General features: G+C 42.5%; 1 protein-coding gene across 14 annotated transcripts in view; it reads right to left on the bottom strand.

The window, feature by feature from the left end:
- Tcf4 (transcription factor 4) overlaps positions 1-18,223 on the bottom strand; it is a 344,060-nt gene that overhangs the window by 210,319 nt on the left and 115,518 nt on the right. For all 14 annotated transcript variants that reach the window (XM_021150789.2, XM_021150794.2, XM_029472242.1 and 11 more), the window contains 2 exons: positions 17,542-17,603; positions 14,018-14,114 (listed from right to left, as the gene is read on the bottom strand). In XM_021150789.2, the coding sequence (XP_021006448.1) occupies positions 14,018-14,114; positions 17,542-17,603 (159 nt within the window). The remainder of the gene's footprint in view (positions 1-14,017; positions 14,115-17,541; positions 17,604-18,223) is intronic.

Below are 18,223 nucleotides of genomic sequence, written 5' to 3'. Positions count from 1 at the left end.
TATAGGGGAATGCCAGGGCCAAAAGAATGGGAATGGGTGGATAGGGAAGTGGGGGGGCGCTATGGGGGACTTTTGGGATAGCATTGGAAACGTAATTGAGGAAAATATGTAATAAAAATATAAAAAAAAAAAAAAAGAAATTCAACAAGAATTAACTAGCTGCTTCCTGTTCATCGGTGACCAGACAAACTACATTTCTGGTGAACATTTTTGCTTTTTCTCAATTGGGTGGGATATATATGGAGGAACAAGTATATATCCCACCCTCTGGACTATCTGCTTCCGGTCATGAATTTATGTGCTGTCTGGGATTCATAGTCACCTTGCAAGAAATGAAGAAGGATGGGAAAGTAGAGCTTCGTGTTATGGTGGGCAGAAAGGGATACTATTAAAGATATGGATGCATCTTCCTGCCATTCAATTACCTTCAAGCGAGGAGAGAGAGAGAGAGAGAGAGAGAGAGAGAGAGAGAGAGAGAGAGAGAAACCCAGGCTTTATTCGACCAACGTATTCTGTTCAGGGATTGGATTAGCTGCACCTGATTTCTGGAAAGATCTGGAAAGATCATTTCCATATTATCTTTTATTGAGGGATCCTAGGGAGGTAAGGACAAGGACTTCCCAGTTTGTCTGGTCACAGATGAACAGGAAGCAGCTAGTTCAGCAGATGCAGCTTAGATTCTGGGCTCCATCACTTCGTGGTCACACAGCAATGGGGAGGTAACTTTTTTCCTACACAGCCTCACCTACATTCTCTAGAAGACAGCAAAGGCAAGGCCCAGCCAAGAAGCTTATCCCATGTGGAGGACTCTGCGAGGCCTTGTGAAAAGCAAGTATTTAAAAGACTGTAGCCACATTAAGAGACTGGTGGCCAGACTGGACGCCCTAACAGCATTTGGGGTAAATGCTGATCATTACACCAGTGTCCTCCGTAAGCACCTACTACTATTATCTGGTCCTCCTTTAGCAAGTGTGACCATCTGAAGGCAAGAAAGGGACACACTAGTTTGTAACGCCTAACCAGGCATTCAAATTTATCAGAAGCCCTTGGAGTATTTGTTAAATGAATGAATGAACTAAAGTCTAGCTGAAGGTGGACATTCATCACTTTAGTCAACTCGTATAAAGGGAGTTTATACAGATGCTTTCCCAAACTCTGAGTCCTGAGGATGATGTCACGGTGGAGACTGTTTTTAGGCATATTGATTTGTTTTGTCTTGCTTTGTTTTAAGACAGGGTCTCATTGAATAATCCACCAGGGTTGTATGTAGACCAGGCTAGCCTCAAACTCACAGTCCTCTGCTTTCTGAATGCTGGGATGAAAGGTGGGTGATACCACATCCAGCCACTGCAGTTACCGTGATAACATCGATTTTACTTATCCAGCAGTCTGTGCCGTTTCCCAAGCAGTGAGGCAGTGCCCTGTGCTTTCACAGATATAGAACTTGCCCTTCCCTTTGCTGCTGTCAGAGAACATTTCCTCTGTGCCTGAAAATCAAGACAGCTAAGCCGGGAGGTGCAAAATCCGCTCCTGACACAGCCAAGCCCAAAACTGAACTTGCGATCCATTTCGTCATCTCTACCTCTTCCAACTTAGCCACTAGAAAAAGCTCCCTGCCTCCGTCTCTAAATAACTACTGTGCTGAGGCTACCAAATTAACAACCTCTATTGTTGATGAGCAGGGGGTAGGAGTGAAAGAGTGAAGCTAGTTTCTTGAATAAACGAGTGGTCCCCAAATATACAAATAAACCAAAAAAAAAAAGTTTTTTTTTTTTTTTTTTTTTTTTTTTTAAAGAAGATATTTGCCATATGTGGTCAAACCACACAAAATGCTCTCAATTAGCAGAGGTCTTGAAATTCATAATGACCATGGGAAATACTAACTGACAGGAAAATTACTCCTCCTTCAACTGTGAAGATGTTTCATGCAGACAGGAAGCATTTTGTTGTTTTGGTGGGAGGAACACTCACGACAAAGAAAAGTCATCTGTGCTGCTACGACTTTCAGTAACAACTGACATTTTTATATATTCTATTACAACCTTAGATGCCCATGCTAAGTATTAATTATCCACCTAAGTGTACGCTAATTTACACTTCCTGCCCCTTAACTAGAGCTCTTGGAGAAGCTATTGGAAGTTGCCTGACTAACGGACCATGTCTGCAACAGCTAAGTGGTTTAGCAAATGCAAAGATGTCCCCATATGCATACTTCACAGCGCTCATGTAAACCCACTGCCAACTGCAGTCCAAATGCCTGCCTAACAGTCACATACCTGGAGGAGGGAAGAATCTCCAGAGATGCACTGAGCTGTAGGCGGTCAGCAATGGGGACAGTCTTTATATGCAGTTTCCCTAAAGCACAGACAGGGGACCACCTTGTGGAGTAAAGACTGTGGAGACCGGCCTCTGGTCGGCTCAGAGGATGTGTAAAGTCACAAAGAGACTTCTTTTTATGCTACAGCAGGTGTGAACTCAATTCCACTGGTAAACTACCATCGGCTCAGCTGAGAGAAAAGCCATAATTTTTTACTTCAGAAGCAAATGAAAGTCGTGAAAATTCAGGGGCAAAATCTCATTAACCATTTGGATACCTTGGGAAGACTGTGAGCCGTGGGTGAGGACACTTTAGTTTGATTATCTACTGGCTTTCAAGTGACTGAGGACTGTGCATAAAAAAAGTATGAATGTGTAGAGCCAGTTCCTCTCTGAGGATGTTCGCCATTCCTAGTAGGTCTTCATCCTGAAGATGCTATCTATCCCTAGAGAGGATCTTCATGATTTTATATCCTAACTGTTCTCCAGGTTAGTTTGTTCTAACAACTAGCTCACGATGACCACCCACTACACTGAAAGTAGTCTGCCATGACAGCGAAATATTAGGATCACTGCACGTTAACTTTCAAGTCATATTTGTGAGGAAATCATAAGGAAAGAAGAGAAAATCCTGCTCCAATGAAATAAACACTAACAGCTAAAGGAAATGTGTAGTTAATTCTCACAGGATACCTGTTTTCAGAAGCTCTGCAACTGGATATTAGGTTTGTTTCCAGACATTCTGGAAGCTCTGAAGGGGATGAGGTCTCTAGTAGATCTCCGTCTTTGATGCGTACTGCCCAATTAAACAGAATCTGTTACACATAAAGTGTTCACGCTTGCGTCTGAAGCAGTTAGATTTGCTAGGTGAACTGTTAAGAATACAGTTGGTCCAAGTAGCCAAGGTAAGTAAAAGCACAAAATTAGCAACCAGAATAGTTTCCAACTTCGGTCTCTGCTCACAGCACATGCCTGGACGACCATATTCTGGGATGAGAGCAGAAGAAACAAAGAAATAAAGAAAGGAAGGAAGGAAGGAAGGAAGGAAGGAAGGAAGGAAGGAAGAAAGAAAGAAAGAGAGAGAGAGAGAGAGAGAGAGAGAGAGAGAAAGAAAGAAAGAAAGAAAGAAAGAAAGAAAGAAAGAAAGAAAGAGCGAGCTTTGTATGTGTCTTTCTCTCCTCCTTCACTTCTTTTGTTTTCTTTTCCTCTACCAAATATCATCAGGTATTATGACCTCTCTATTTGTATCCAGCTTTAATATGGCCTACGAGGAGTGCTGCATCATTTATCACTTCCTCATTCTTCCAAACTTCGCTATGTGATGCTCAAGGTTACAAGAGGCCAGCCCTAGGGACCGGGAAAACACCTCCAGTAAACTAACAGTAGTTGGGGTGGTGACTTGCATGGACGGAGTGTGAGCACCAGGTGGTTTTCATTTCGCTTCACTCAGATACACACCATCTCCTCACATAGCAAGTCCCATTGTAAGCACTAAGGAGACTTGATCAAAGTGAGGCAACCAAAACATGATAGGATAGGATGTCTTCACACCAGCACCAAGAGTAGAGTCCTCTTTTGACCCACACCCACCACTTCCCACAGACTGGGTGTTTTGTGTTATGTCCAAGCTACACAAAAAAAGCCTTCAGTGTTGTACTTTAGCATCAACAATTAAAACCTGTATTATACCATTTACAATGATGCCTATTTTCATCACTTGAAAAGATGAAAAATGTTTGAGTTCATCTATAAAGATCTTTTGCCTCGCTAAATATATGCCCCATACACATTGCACTGGCTGGCTCAATATGCACGCCACACACGTTGTCCTAGCTGGCTCCTAGGTCTGATGTTCTACAAAAGGGAAGAAAATGAGATTCAGTGAATGAGTTCCACTCAAACATACATGTTCCACTGGCTTCTTAGGAGTGAAGAGAAGGACAGTGTAACTCCACACAGGGCCTATGCTCCCTCCCAAGCATCTCTAGAGGAAAATCTCAGCAGGGAGATGTCCGTTCATCCGTCCGAGGTGTCACAGGTCGGGGTGTCCCCAAGCACATGAGAGGTGTCAAAGTACCGCTGAAGAAAAGCCTTGTTCTAAGCAGTGGTTCCACTGTTCAGTTGTAGCCCAATGAACTTTGACTCAGCTTGAGGGCCTCTCAGTCATGTGCAGAGATGAAATTGAGAACTTTTAAGATGGACAGGAAAACAGCTGGAGCCAACCATCCCACGAAGTGGCACACCTGAGTTTAGCAGAGCTGTCGTGATGAGGGACTTACTGCCTAGGATGAAGGCTTTTGGGGGCAGGCTCAGAAAGAAACCCTCCCACTTTGGTTCTGATGTCCTGGAAACCGAACATACTATCCCTGGCCGTCCTGCGCCTGCCCTCTACTCCGTCCGCGCTAGAAAACAAAGGTGTTTTTACAGCTATTATCACCTGTGGCTCAAAGGATCTATATTTTCAATTCATAACCAGGACCCAAGAAAGTCCTGCCATAACAGTCCCATAGAGAGGCAGAAGCCATGGCAACTCTTGAAGGACCTCGTGCTTAAAATGGGAGGTTCCTGGGTCCTTGGGTGGTGCCAAGCAGAACGCTGACAGCAGTCACGTGTTCATGGGGCAGCAGCAGGGCAGCTGAGGAAAACACACAGCCTTTACTAGACGATGCTCTAATGACTGCTCTGGATATGAGGGGCAATGGAAAAGCTTGAAGAAATTCGGTATGTCGGAGGCCAAAAAGATGGCTTAGTGGGAACATGTGTGTGCAAGCCTGACTCATGGATTTGATTCCTAGAACACAAAGAGGAGGGAGAGAATGGAAGCCTCCACAGGCATAAAATGGCACACCTATACCCTCCATAGTGTTTTTAAAGAAATTCAGCATTTAATCCTCCCCCAGCCCCAGAGTCTGTCAAGAGGTAGTGTACTAGTTACCTCTTTGAGCTTGGCCTGTACAAAATTCTGAGATGCCATCTTCCCAGTGAGGACTGTAAAGAACAACCTTCGCACTAAATAAAGACACCAGTCAGTTTCCTACCCTGTTTATCGTCATAGGCAGAAAGCCTTTTCCTATGTCTGTGTTCTCTCCCCCACCCCACCGGACTAATTCATGCCACGGTACTCCTCGGCAGGATTAGAAAACTTTGGGCTAAAAAGTTGGAGTCTGGCCTTACAATTTTACCCAGTCTTGGCATGTTGTCCAGAATTAAATGTCTTTTGGCACACCTAATCCTTCACTTTATTTCAGCAAGTAAAATTATATACATAAGAAATAAAAAGAGACACATCCTGCACCCCACCACACAGGGTGGGCATTCTTCTCTGTCTGCCTCAGTATAGAGTGACAGCTTGCTGCAGGTGAATACCCTAGAGACTGAGTCTAGTCCAGTGGTTCTCAACCACTGTGGTTCCTAATGCTGCGACCCTTCAATACAGCCCCTCATGATATGATGACCCCAACCATAAAATTATTTTCATTGCTGCTCCATAACTGCAATTTTGCTACTGTTGTGAATTATAGTGTAAATATCTGATGTGCTGGGTATGTGATATGCAACTCCTGTGAGAGGGCTGTTTGATCTCTACAGGGGTTGCACCTGAGAGGTTGAGCATGGCTGACCCGGGAGAGAGAGAGTTTCTCTGCCTATCGCTTGTAGTGGTGCCTCCAGGGTGCCCAACCTCTGCAGCATGGGTATAATAGGAAGTTGTTGGTCTTCAGATTGGCCTGTGGCTCTACCAAAGAGAGCACCAAAGAGACTTGGTGTCTGCAACTGTAGGCTGGCTACTGGATGGAATGCTCTGGAGAGGCTGGGGAATAGAAAAGCCAGAGCCAGAAAGGAGAAGGGTTGGTCAATGCTGGGGCACAACAAGGTAAATAGCTACCTACTGACTTGCTCAGGAATCGGCACAATGAAGGCTCAGGCTTGTGGGTAACAGTGAACACCCTGCCCCAAACTCCAGCACCAAGCTCATCAAAGTCCCTGTTGATCTCTGCCTCTATCTGTCCTTTCTTCTCATTAGCTGACCAAACGTGAGACACACTTTTATGCTTTATTGCATGAAGTTTTGCTCTTGGATTTCACAATTTGGGCATGAAGAAGTATTTATTGTTCACTTATAAAATGTACACTTTGGGGACAGGGGAGCTGGCTCAGCGGTTTAGAACAACTGTAGCTCTGGCAGAGAGGTCCCCAGCATCCGTATGGTGGCTCAGAGTTATCCTAACTCAAGGTCCAGGGGATCCAGGGCCCCCTTCTGCCTTCAACGAGTGCCAGGCACATATATTGTTTATATATACACATGCACGCCAAACATTCATACACCCTCAATTAAATAAACCTTTAAAAAGATGCCTTTAAGATTGGACGCCACGAATCAAGCGGCTGCTGGGGCTTCTCAGCATCCTTCTCTTGTCTTTTGCACTGAAGTGGCTGTGAGTTATCACATGCACAGCCCTTACCCACCCCTGTTCCCAAATCCAGAGACAGGCAGAGAATCCGGGAACCAGAGAGGAAAGGGACAGACAGATGTCGCTAAACGCATCCTTCCTGATCTCACAGAAGCTATGAGTCATTCCGGGACAATGATAAGGACAAAAAGAACCCCAGAGACACCAGCCATGAAACCACAGACCTGCAAACACATTCTAGCAGTGGCTAACACCAAACTTATGAAGCAAAAAATAAATAAATAAATAAATAAATAATAAAAAAATAACCTACCATTAGTCAAAATTTCCAGTACCTAGAGCACAAATACTCTTATCAGATATTCCTATCTCACCATTTGCATGTAAATCTTAAATTATATCTATTTGTTTCTTTCAGAATCAGTAATTTTTTCTTTCTCTTTCTTCAGTGGTCTCAGCATGTGGTGCAAACTGTCTTACACTTGGGCTTCAGACATTCAGGCTTCGCAGAGCTGGGGTTACCACACAGCCCAGCTCGAGAGCCAGCCTTGCATAGAATCCACTCCAGTCTCTAGGGGAACTACATAGCTCTGTGGTCCACACTTCTCAAGGTAACGTTTTTCTGGTTATCTGCCCTTCTAACTTTCAGAAAAGGCAGCCTTTGCAAACCTGTTCTAACTGTGAAAGTCTTTCACGGGCACAGTGTGAATCTCGGTGCAATAGAGAGGAGATGGCAGAACGAGATGGCAGCGAGACCATTGAAGAAAAGAGCAGCAGAGGTGATCGTTGACCGGACAGCAGGAAGTGAGTTATCTGAACGCTGGCAGTCATCAACTTCCTCAATGGCTTTTCAAAATAGTCTTGATTTCACTGACTTCTTCTTACACATCAAACAATCAGTGGTGTGGATATTGAAAACTGAAATCTACCAAACCACAGGGTGAACTGTACCCTAACAATGAGAGCATAGTCTGTATAGGACACAGAACTATAAAATGAACCTTGAATTTCAGTCAGCCAGGTTCTAGTACAGGATTTTCTTCTAGTTTGGTAGGATCTAGAATCTAAATACGGGTATTTCATTCAGAGTTTAAACCTTATATATCTTATTTTTATCTTGAACCATTCAAAGGAATTTGTTGAGGTCCTGTATGGCTCCCCTAAATAATGGCCTGCTGCAGAACACTCTCTGGTATTCAACTGAACCAGTTGCAATTTCATGCTAAATTCATCCCTTAATTACAGATCTGGAGTAAGTGGAGATATAAAAGAAACATTTAACTGGGACAGCGCTTTAAAGGTTACATTCCAGACCAAGAAAATGGCTCAGCAGGTAAAGGCACCTGTGGCCGAACAGTTCAATTGCTGGAACGCACTTGGTGGAAGGAGAGAGCCAACTCCTTTACCCTGCCCTTCACCCTCCACTGTGGTGCATAAGTACCCACACATACCCCAACGTATGCACACACCAAACACATTTAAATTTTCTTTTGGGGGGGGTTGTTTGTTTGTTTGTTTGTGTTTGGTTGGTTGGTTAGTTGGTTTCAAGGCAGGCTTTCTCTGTGTAACAGCTCTAGCTGTCCTGGCACTCACTTTGTAGACCAGGCTAGCCTGCAACTCAGAGATGGGTCTGTCTCTGCTTTCAGAGAGCTGGGACCTCCACCGGGCACATTACTTCAAATTTAAAAAAGAAAATGTACATTTGAAGAATACAGGAACTCATAAAATAGGGATAACGGTTTTAAAGCAAGGAAACAAACTCCTCTAATGATCAAATACAGGCTATAGTCAAAATGACACAGTAAGAGGAAAGGACCATGAGATTACAAAACCATCACAGAGACCTTCCAAAGGACTCTTCCTCCCTCCGCTAAAAGAAGAAAAACAGAGAGCCCTAAGCAATCTAGGCAATATAGGAAACAAGGAGGACTGGAACTTTCTGAGCCCAAACCTTACCACAGCAGCTAGAGCTGTTAAAACCACTAATGCTGCAACGTACAGCATATTTTTCAGAATATTTCTTGAAGATGGTTTAATATTAAAAGAATCAGAACTCACCTCAAAAAACAAACAAAACAACAACAACAAAAACAACAAAACAATAGCAAAAGAATTGAAACACTCAGGCAAAGCAAGTAAAGTCAGACAAGGACACTATTAAAGGTTCCTCATATGCATAATTGCAGGTTCCATATTATCAGCGCAACATGTAAGAGGTGACAACCAGACAACAAGAGACAGTGAGAATTGCCATTGCCATTACACACACGCATGCACGCACATATGTACGAACCTGACCACTAGCGCTGGGTGTTCAGTTCTGTAACAGAGCACTTGCTAGAATATATAAGGCCCAATGTACAGAGCTCAATGCCAGAATAAACATAATAATGATGCTACCAATGATAGAAATAATAAGCAGAACTTCAGGGGGGAATACAGAACACTAACGGACTTAAAAGCTGCCTGCTCAACTACTTGCTTCAGGATATTTTACAAGTGAACAAGACTTTCCAGAGTTGGCTTTTGCTGTTTATTAATATTTACATTTCTGCATCTGACCTAGTGGGCTAGTAAAAACCCATCTGTCCGAGTGGGCTAGTAAAACTACCCAGGCTTTGAAAAGATGAGGTTTCTTTGAGGTCATGCTTCCCTTTGCACATAAAGATTTCCAAAAACAGTTTTCCTCATAAAAGCCAATTCATTGGGTATTTTCCATCTTTCACTGAAAAGAAACACCACATTAGCATCTTCAAGAACATGTCATTTTTTTTTTTTACAAGAAGTCGGCATCGCCTGCCTCCGCCGCTGGGGTGGGAAAGCCCGCAATGCTTCACCTTTCTGCTGGGGGTAAGCTCACGGTAGCCATAAACACTCTCAAGTAATACAAACCTAAATATTCCTGCTAGGCAAACAGAGCAGTGGAACCGAATTATAATGAGCCAGCAGCTGTCACAATATGACCACAGTAACCAAATCAAAATACCAACGGCTAACCCAGATGAGACTCAAAGGTCATCCTATAAGCCAGCAGCTTTCTTCAGTTCTTCCCAGAATCCTCCATCTAATCCCACAGTAAAATGTTCCGCTGAGCTAGTTTAAAAACAGTGTCTTTGGTGGTGAATTATTCACTGGCCTGGTGCAGTCTGACTAAGGACTAGACACAAATACCACAGCTAGGAAACCCAAGCACTCACCCTGGAGCATGTGAAAACTGCAGCAGCTGACAGGGAAGCTACAGGCAACTGTTACAATGTATCACCTGACAGGGAAGCTACAGGCAACTGTTACAATGTATCACTTTTCACACCCCCCCCTCACCAATTCACGAACCTAACCTCACTGGGCAACAGACTCGCTCATCCTCCAACAATGTGGTTTCTAACTGAGACTCTGGAACAATAGAAGGAAAATTCGTGCTCCCATCCGTCCTTAGATCAAAGAGTTTCAGCTGAAAAATATACTGGCTGCCATTAAAAACTACTCAGACAATAACTTGCAAAAAGGTTAATGCCTGGCAAGACCAAATTTATTGTATCAATATAGGCCAAAACAAAATTTTAAAAACTGATAACTTCTGAAAATATCTATATTCTTTGTGTGTGGTCCTTACCAGTACTTTCATATAATTCTAGACCGAGTAAATAATCTCAAAGACATTAGACTAGACTCTGTTCTGTTAGCACGTTCTGAAAGTTACCCAACTGATAGCCTGCGACGGTTTAAGCGAACTGGTTCATAAATACAAGAGATGAAGGTTACATTAACAGGACTTGTCTCCTCTACATACAAATCGGTACACTGGCTCACATGTAAGGCAAGTAGATTATGAGTTCCTCAAGGCATGCTATAAGTTAGTTCACAGAGAAACATCAAGTGAAGAGAGGTTGCTCATTGCTCTCTCCATCACTCAGAGCCTGCCCCATAGCAAAACAAAAACAAAAGGCCACTTTTGATCAAAAGTTTGCTTCGTGACTGGTTATAAGTCCTTTGCCGGGTTTATAGAGCATCACCTACTGAACCTGTATGTACAACAACCACAGCTAGACCAGGGCTCTCCTAAAGACAACCTGTAGCTAAGGAGAGTCATTAGTTCTCCCAACATAACAGGCACACGCGGACGAATGTGTGCACTCATGTATATACAAACCTGTGCTCGCCTAGATCTACACTGAGGAGGACGCAAGCATGAGACAGGGCATGAGTTTCAGATTTAACAAATTGATTTCTAAAGGAAAAGATTGATAAGGTCACTTTAATGCTTATCAGTTACATCTCATTTGGCTGGAATTTTAAGATGAAGGCACAAAGTAGAGTGTATTGTGTTGAAATTTCTGGTATCATGCAGAAATTTCATTTTCTAAAAAAAAAATTGTAGCATTTGTAAAAGATAATTCATATGATTTCTAAACACTGATGCTTGCACAAGAAAAAAGACTTTGTTATAATGAAGTTTATGGGCAAACATGCTAACAGGTATTGGTATCCTGTCACTAAAATAGTGTATTGCCATAAGAAAGAAAATAAATCATAACCATGTACTAAAAACAAAAAAAAGAGGAGAGTGAGTGCAGTCCCTTTTTCTTTCATTGAAATAAAACCAAACTTCATAAGTAAACAGCTAAAAAACAAAACAAATCAGGTCATCTGCAGTTAATAACTCCTTCCCGTAAAATTAGTGCCGCTTATTTCTGTAGCAGACATCTAGTGCAGTCACAGACTTGATTGAGTTGACAATAGAGAATCTGCTCCAATAAAGTGGCTGATTTATTTCCAATGCTATAGCTTTTACCCTAACGTGACATGGCAGAAAAAAGCCTTTGAAATAGAAAGAAATCTTCTGGAGCGTTCATGGAAACCAGTTCACCATTCAGGAGAGGGCTATAGCCCAAAGCTTTCAGGAGAGTCTGAGAGCTCCTAGCAGAGGAAAAGGATTCAACATGACTGTCTTCTAAGAGCTCAACCTGCTGGATAGCAAGGGCTCTTACTTTATCTCTGTTTGCAAATTGCTTTGGGAAATCGTGGGTTTTTTTATTATTTAAAATAAAAATAAAGAGCATAACACCCAAAAGGACTTGTCATAAAAGTACTTTCAGCACCCTGGGCAAACTCAAAGAAGATCTTTGTTCGCAGAGTCAGGCCCTGAGATGCGCAAGCCAATCAAGAGAGCATCTGTGATGCTATAAATTGGAGGCAGGGAAGAATGTTAAAGGCACCAGCACCCTCAGTTCTTTAAAAAATACCTTCCCATTCTTCTCTAAACTAAAAATGTATGGCATCTCATATATGCTTCCATGCCTTTCTCTCTCTTTGTGTCCTTTTGCACACTGCACACTGACCTCTCGCTCTTAGGGTGACTTTCCTGACCCGAGTCTGACACTGCTCCGTTAATGTCAGATAAACCATTTAGCCCAAGCACAATTCTTTTCTGTGCAGAAATCTGCTTGAGGTGGAAAATGTTGCAGTTTGTAAACAATAAAGGGCCATGTTTCAGACCAGACAGCTTATCTAACAGAGAAGCCTTTGCACTGGGGACAGTGGGCAGGAGCCTCGCCCACACAACAGAGGTTCCAGCACAATGCAGGACTCTGTTCTGGCCTCCATGACTAAGAGTCTAATGGGAAGGAAGGCAGGCAGATGAAAGAGAGACGCTGACATGGGTTTTAAACTTAAACAACAACTAGGCAAAAAAGAACCCTGTCTAAGGTGTCAGCCCACTTATATTTAAATAGTTTGGATTAAAAAAAAAACTAGTTTGGGGAAGTTTCTGTCCACAAAGAAATGTGGAGAATAGCCATTATTTGAATAGGTTGCACGCCTTGTTCTAAAACATGAACCCATCAGACTGTTCTTTAAACCTGTTCACATACACACCAAACTTCTAAACAGGAGTAGCTTGTGTATTTTAGGTAACATTTTAGCTCATCAGAGAATAATTTTGGACTTTTCTAAATGAAGTTAGTATATTCTTTTTACATTACGTCTCAGACCACCTTCTTAATTTTATCTTTGACTCTATCATATGTAGTCAGGGGAAAAAATAAACAGAGAGGCAAAAACCGAAATCCTAAACTCACAGCCAAAGACTTGAAACTTGTCCTATAAAATCCAAATTACCAAATCCCACCCCCCATCACAGATTTCCACACATCTTGAATTTGCTGAGGCTGGACTTATTTTTCACCAATAATTAAAAAGAGCTAGGGACCCCTGCTTTAGTTACAAATTAGGAAGTCAGCGCCAACTTTACCAACTTTGAAGTAAAAAAGAAGCTACCAATAACAAGCACCTAGATCAAATAGCATTCTGTGGTTCTCTGAGAAGACACTCAAAGGCATAAGCTAGATGTTATCCATTCAAAACAACTTTGTGTTAAATGCCTGATTGGATGGCAATTAAAAAAAAAAACAAACCTGCGATTAAAGGACCATCAGCACCTTAAGTAACTGGCAGAACTTCCAAGGCTTAAAATCAGGACACTCTTGAAAAGCATATCATTATTGCTCTGAATTTTCCTTCAAGAATGGTCCAACAGCTTGTGTCCATGAAATTGAACTTCATTTATTGATAAATTTGCAATAGCACATGGCCAGTCTGAAAGACTTCCTAATATTGTGAAGAACTCACATTTACTAGGACAAAGATCATTGTCTCCAATCAAAACGAAGGATCTGGCCACTGAGACCTTTTAAGCCATTGTGGATCATCCTTTCATTGCTAGGCTTACTGCTGTTAAACCAACATCCTGACTGAGTAGCCAAAAGCAGGGGAATATGCTAGTGAAGCCAGTGTATAGGGCACAGAAGGAATCTGCAGACAGACTCCAATTGCAAGCCACTATACAGCTATTGTAAAGTGAATAGAATTAGGTCTAGCTAGCAGGCAACATTAAATCCACACCCTGGCAAAAAACACAACAGGATTGTCCAATTCACCTTGAAGCAGCTACTCTGACTATATGTCTTGTTACTCTAAAAGCCAAATATTTTATCACAATATTCTTTACTGTGTCCTGAGGAAAGTACTTACTGTTAAAGGACACTTTATGTCTAAGAAAGAGAAAAGTGCACTAAGATATTGTATCACCGAAATTCCACATTTGTAAAACTGATGATATTCACACCCATCTTGTTATTATTCATTTATGAATGGCATTTCCATCCTTTGGGAGCACTATAGTAAACTGTCTATCCCTACTCTTAAAGGCTGAATGTTTATCTGAGGCACAATTATCTTCCATTGGCAAAACATAAGCTTTCCAAAAGTATATGTTGATATAAAACTTTTCTTACTTTGTATTCTGGAATTGACAAAAGGTGGAGAGAGATTGTCGTGTGACCCAAGATCCCTGCTAGTCATGTGGTCATAGGGAGTCCCATCTCCATAGTTCTGTAAATAAAATGACAGAGTAAGTCACATTTAAAACTACACACATAAACACACCTCAATACTGAAACATCTCCCACCGAAAGAAACTGGTTGGTTATCGGATACCCCATGCAATCTCACTGTAAGAACGTGAACCTTCATAAGAATAGTAAGTTAGAAAGAACTCCTTAATCCACAGAATTCAAATGTTTCCCGTAATGATAGCTGTGAAATATTGATACAAAGATATTGCATGAAATTTTTGATGTGATTAAATGAAATACTACACCGAAAACGTCACCTGTGAAGTAAACTGTATATACCCAAAAGTTCTTCTTTCGCAGAACCTATGGCAAAAAAAGCAGGCAGAGTGGATTCATAGCCTGCAGTGATTGACCCTTGTAAAAGCAAGGTTGAGTTGTTCAAGCAACATTTAGCTCGCAATATTACAGTTTCAATGTTTGATTTTAGCTCCTGTTGCAGCTGCAAAGTGAAGGCCTCGTTATATTAGTAATTCACACATACACGTGTGAAAACTATCATACTTGAACTAGGAACGAGCATCAAAGCTTCAATGCAGGGCCTGTGAGATGGCGCAGAGGGGAAAGGTGCTTGCTGGGCTCACCAGAAGACCCTAGCTCAACCTGCGGGATCCACGTAAAAGTGGAACCAAGAAATAAGCCTGCGGTGCTGCTCTCTGACTCCTACATATGGGCAGTGACGTGGGAGTGACACTCTCACACAATAAGGATGCACAGAGTTGAAGGCTTCAGGATAAATCAGTATTTGTGCAGGTAAACAAAATATGCCCCACAAAAGTAATTTTAAGGGGGACAGTTTCATGAAGAACTGCCTCACCATAATATTGTTCTCCTCACCCCCAGAATTTAAAATCAATATTTTGTTTGTAAGCTTTCCGATCACTTAAGTTCAATGGAGAAATTCAATACCATGAAAGAAAGAGTTAAAAAACCAACTTGTTATTTGATTCAAATATCAGCCTTCTAAAGAGCATAAAGTGTTCAGAAAAAGGGAGTTGGGATGCAGGGTAGGGGGGAGTGTCTGCTCCGCTGGTTGAACTGTCCATAAAGTCTAAGCCAAATAGACCCAGAGGCATCTGGGTGGTATGTTAGCCAAACGGCAGAGTCTTGCCACACAGATGGAGGCTGTGAGAACAACGTGGAGTCAGATCACCTCACTATGGAAGGACTGCAGCCTTCACGACAAACACTCTTCTGGCTTGCCTTTCTTCATGTATAAAAAAATTAACCCGGATGCTACTGCAATCCCACCCTGCTAGGTCGTTAATTTGTAACTAGATGTCATCCATTCAAGACCCGCCCAGGCGATGTATACTGCTCGTTTTTATTTATGAAATGTCCTCAGCTGAGATAGTGGACTACAAACTTAAAATAGGTCATCCATTCACAGTGGAGAGGATGGTACCACCACTGATGTTGAGAAGAGACACAGCAAGGGCCCCTTAAGCCGGGCTACCAACATCCATCCGTGAAACTCCCTGGGTTGGGGAGATGGGAATTATAATATAGCGATTCAAATCATTCACTAGCGTGAGTTTCATATGTACTGATATATTCGTGTGTGTGTGTGTGTGTGTGTGTGTGTGTGTGTGCACTCATGTGGGGGGGAGTGGATGTATTTGCTTGTGTGGGTGGTACGTGTTTGTAGTGAGTGGTACGTGTTTGTGGTGGCCAGAAGTCAGAGTGAGGCATCAAATGTAGAGATTAGGGTAGGCTAACTGGCCAGTGCTCCCCTAGTGCTGGGATTATAAATACACAATACCATGCCTGGATTATGTTTTTCTTAATAACACACTATGGGGGAGGAGGGGTGGGAAACAAAAACAAAAATAAACCAAAACCTTAGGCCTTATGATTGTATGTAAACTCTTTGCCGAGTGACCTACTTTCCAGGTCCCAACAATGTATTTCTTTTTCCTTAACTATACATATTGTTTTTATGTGTGTTGTGGGTGGGCACATGTGCTGCAGCCTATGCAAATCAAAGGAGGACTTGGAGTCAGTTCTCGCTCTACCCTGTAGGTCCCAGGGATCAAGTTGTCAAACATAGCAGTAAGCGAGTACCTTTACCCATTGAGCCATCCCACTGGGCCTTTTATCTCAATTTAAAAAAAAATAATCACAGTCTCTGGAAAGTACGCTTAAAAGTCGAAAAGATTCTAAACGGGCTTTGCTTGCCAAAATTCAACTGAAAGTGCGTTATATATTAGACTAGATGCACGCTGCAAGACATTTCTAATTTTAAAAGTAAGCTAATGGTAGGAAATCAACAGTGAGAAGTCACTACGAGAATTTAGTTCAGTATTTCCGGGGACATCCAAAGCACGTATAACTAACTGTCCGTAAGGAAAAGAGACTAAGGTAGCCTGGGAACACAGGACAATGCAGGGATAGAATTCTGCCCGCGTGCTGTCAAGGGATTGGATTTATTTGTGCAAGTGCAGGCTGTAACTTGAGGAGGAGGAAAGATTTCCTCAGCCCATCCATAGAATGCATTAGAATGTCAAGCTTGACAGCTGCTCCGGGGCTCAAAAGAGTTCCTCGTCGGCTTAGAGATCCCGCTACACCCTGAAGACCAACCAGCGTGGGGCTCCTGGGGCCAAGGACAGGTGCAGAGTGTTAGTAGGACTGGCTAAAATAGCCTTTTGGCAGCTTGGTGGGCCACCTCAGCCTCTAGTGACAAAGCAGAGACTTCCCCCAGAGCAGAGGGATGGGGACACTTACAGTAAGATGTCCCCTCCCGTCTGGCTGTGCCAGCCAGAGGAGCAGGAAGAGGGATGTTCATTTAAACATGCTAGGTCTACTTCTGGACATTGCATGTGTATTATGAACCCTGCTCTGGGCATAGAGAATCTTCGAAGAATTGCATTAAAGATGTCATATTCGACGGCCGACTGGTGGAGCAGTAACATGGGCATAAAGGAAAAACACTGCACATTTACTGTGCACATTGTACTAATGCTAGAACCTCAGTGTTACGCAGGAGTCTACTCACGCCCACCTGTCCTGGACACATTAGGATTTATCTAAATAAACTTGGTCTGACGGCAACAAATGACTTTCCGCCAGACTCGACCACAGGCTGGCAAAGGTAAAGGCATGTATGTGGTGTGAGAAAAGGTTTCTCTTCAGGTTAGCACCAAAGCAACAGGTATAAACTCAGGCATGGTAACCAATAAACGCAAAGAACCCCAGAAAGCTGGCTGTCATTAAACTCATGACACATAGAGATCTGTGCAGGTTTGCGCGATATGCATGCATGGTGCATGCATGTGTGTGTGTACGCATATGCATATGTGCACTTGAGCATGCACCCTTGTGTGTGCATACGTGATGCATGTTAGATGCTTAGTCAATTTACATATATGCCGTGTCTGCTTGCAGGGAGAAAGATTAGATATACTTACCCTGGACGGGCTTGGATGGCCTCCAGTTCCCCAGGACCCTGAGCTACTTCTGTCTTCTACATCTAGGGACAAGAGAGAAGTTCTTTAGGCTTTCTTGCAATAATTCTTTCTTTTTGTATATGCACTTTTAAATTAATGTTTCAAATTAATCTCCTGTTGCCTTTAATTAAGAACCAAGCACAGGGCTACCATGATGACAGTGGCTCCTGACCCGTCGACTTAAATGAACTAATTTAAATTCACAGCAGAAGTGAGCTGGACCCTCAGGAACCAGAGGTATGCACATAAAAATTGCTTCTATCCTCCACAGCATTTGAGAGCCTCCTTTGTGAAAGAGAGGAAATTGTGCTTAAAGTTTTATTAAAAATCTTTTGGACAGAAAACAAACTTGAAAGTACACGAACAAAATTTTAATCCGAGAGCAAAGTTAAGCTGAAGTAAATACCCACACTGACACTGTCAGCATTGCTGCCAGAACACGACTGGATACTGTCTGTTCTCCAGCCAAGTTTATTACAGCAGACAGCAAAATGAGGGGACTCGGTAGTGTGCTCCCACCAGCACAGTGTGGAGATATTTGGGCTTTTGTAAAGGCTGTGGAAACACATTCTGTTTCTAACAAAAAAAAAAAAAAAAAAAAACCCAAAAACCAAGCAAAACAAAAGTCCCTGGATTCTCCATA

The sequence above is a fragment of the Mus caroli genome, chromosome 18 (assembly GCF_900094665.2).
Source record: "Mus caroli chromosome 18, CAROLI_EIJ_v1.1, whole genome shotgun sequence".
NCBI lineage: Eukaryota > Metazoa > Chordata > Mammalia > Rodentia > Muridae > Mus > Mus caroli.
This window is presented reverse-complemented; position numbering and strand designations above follow the sequence as displayed.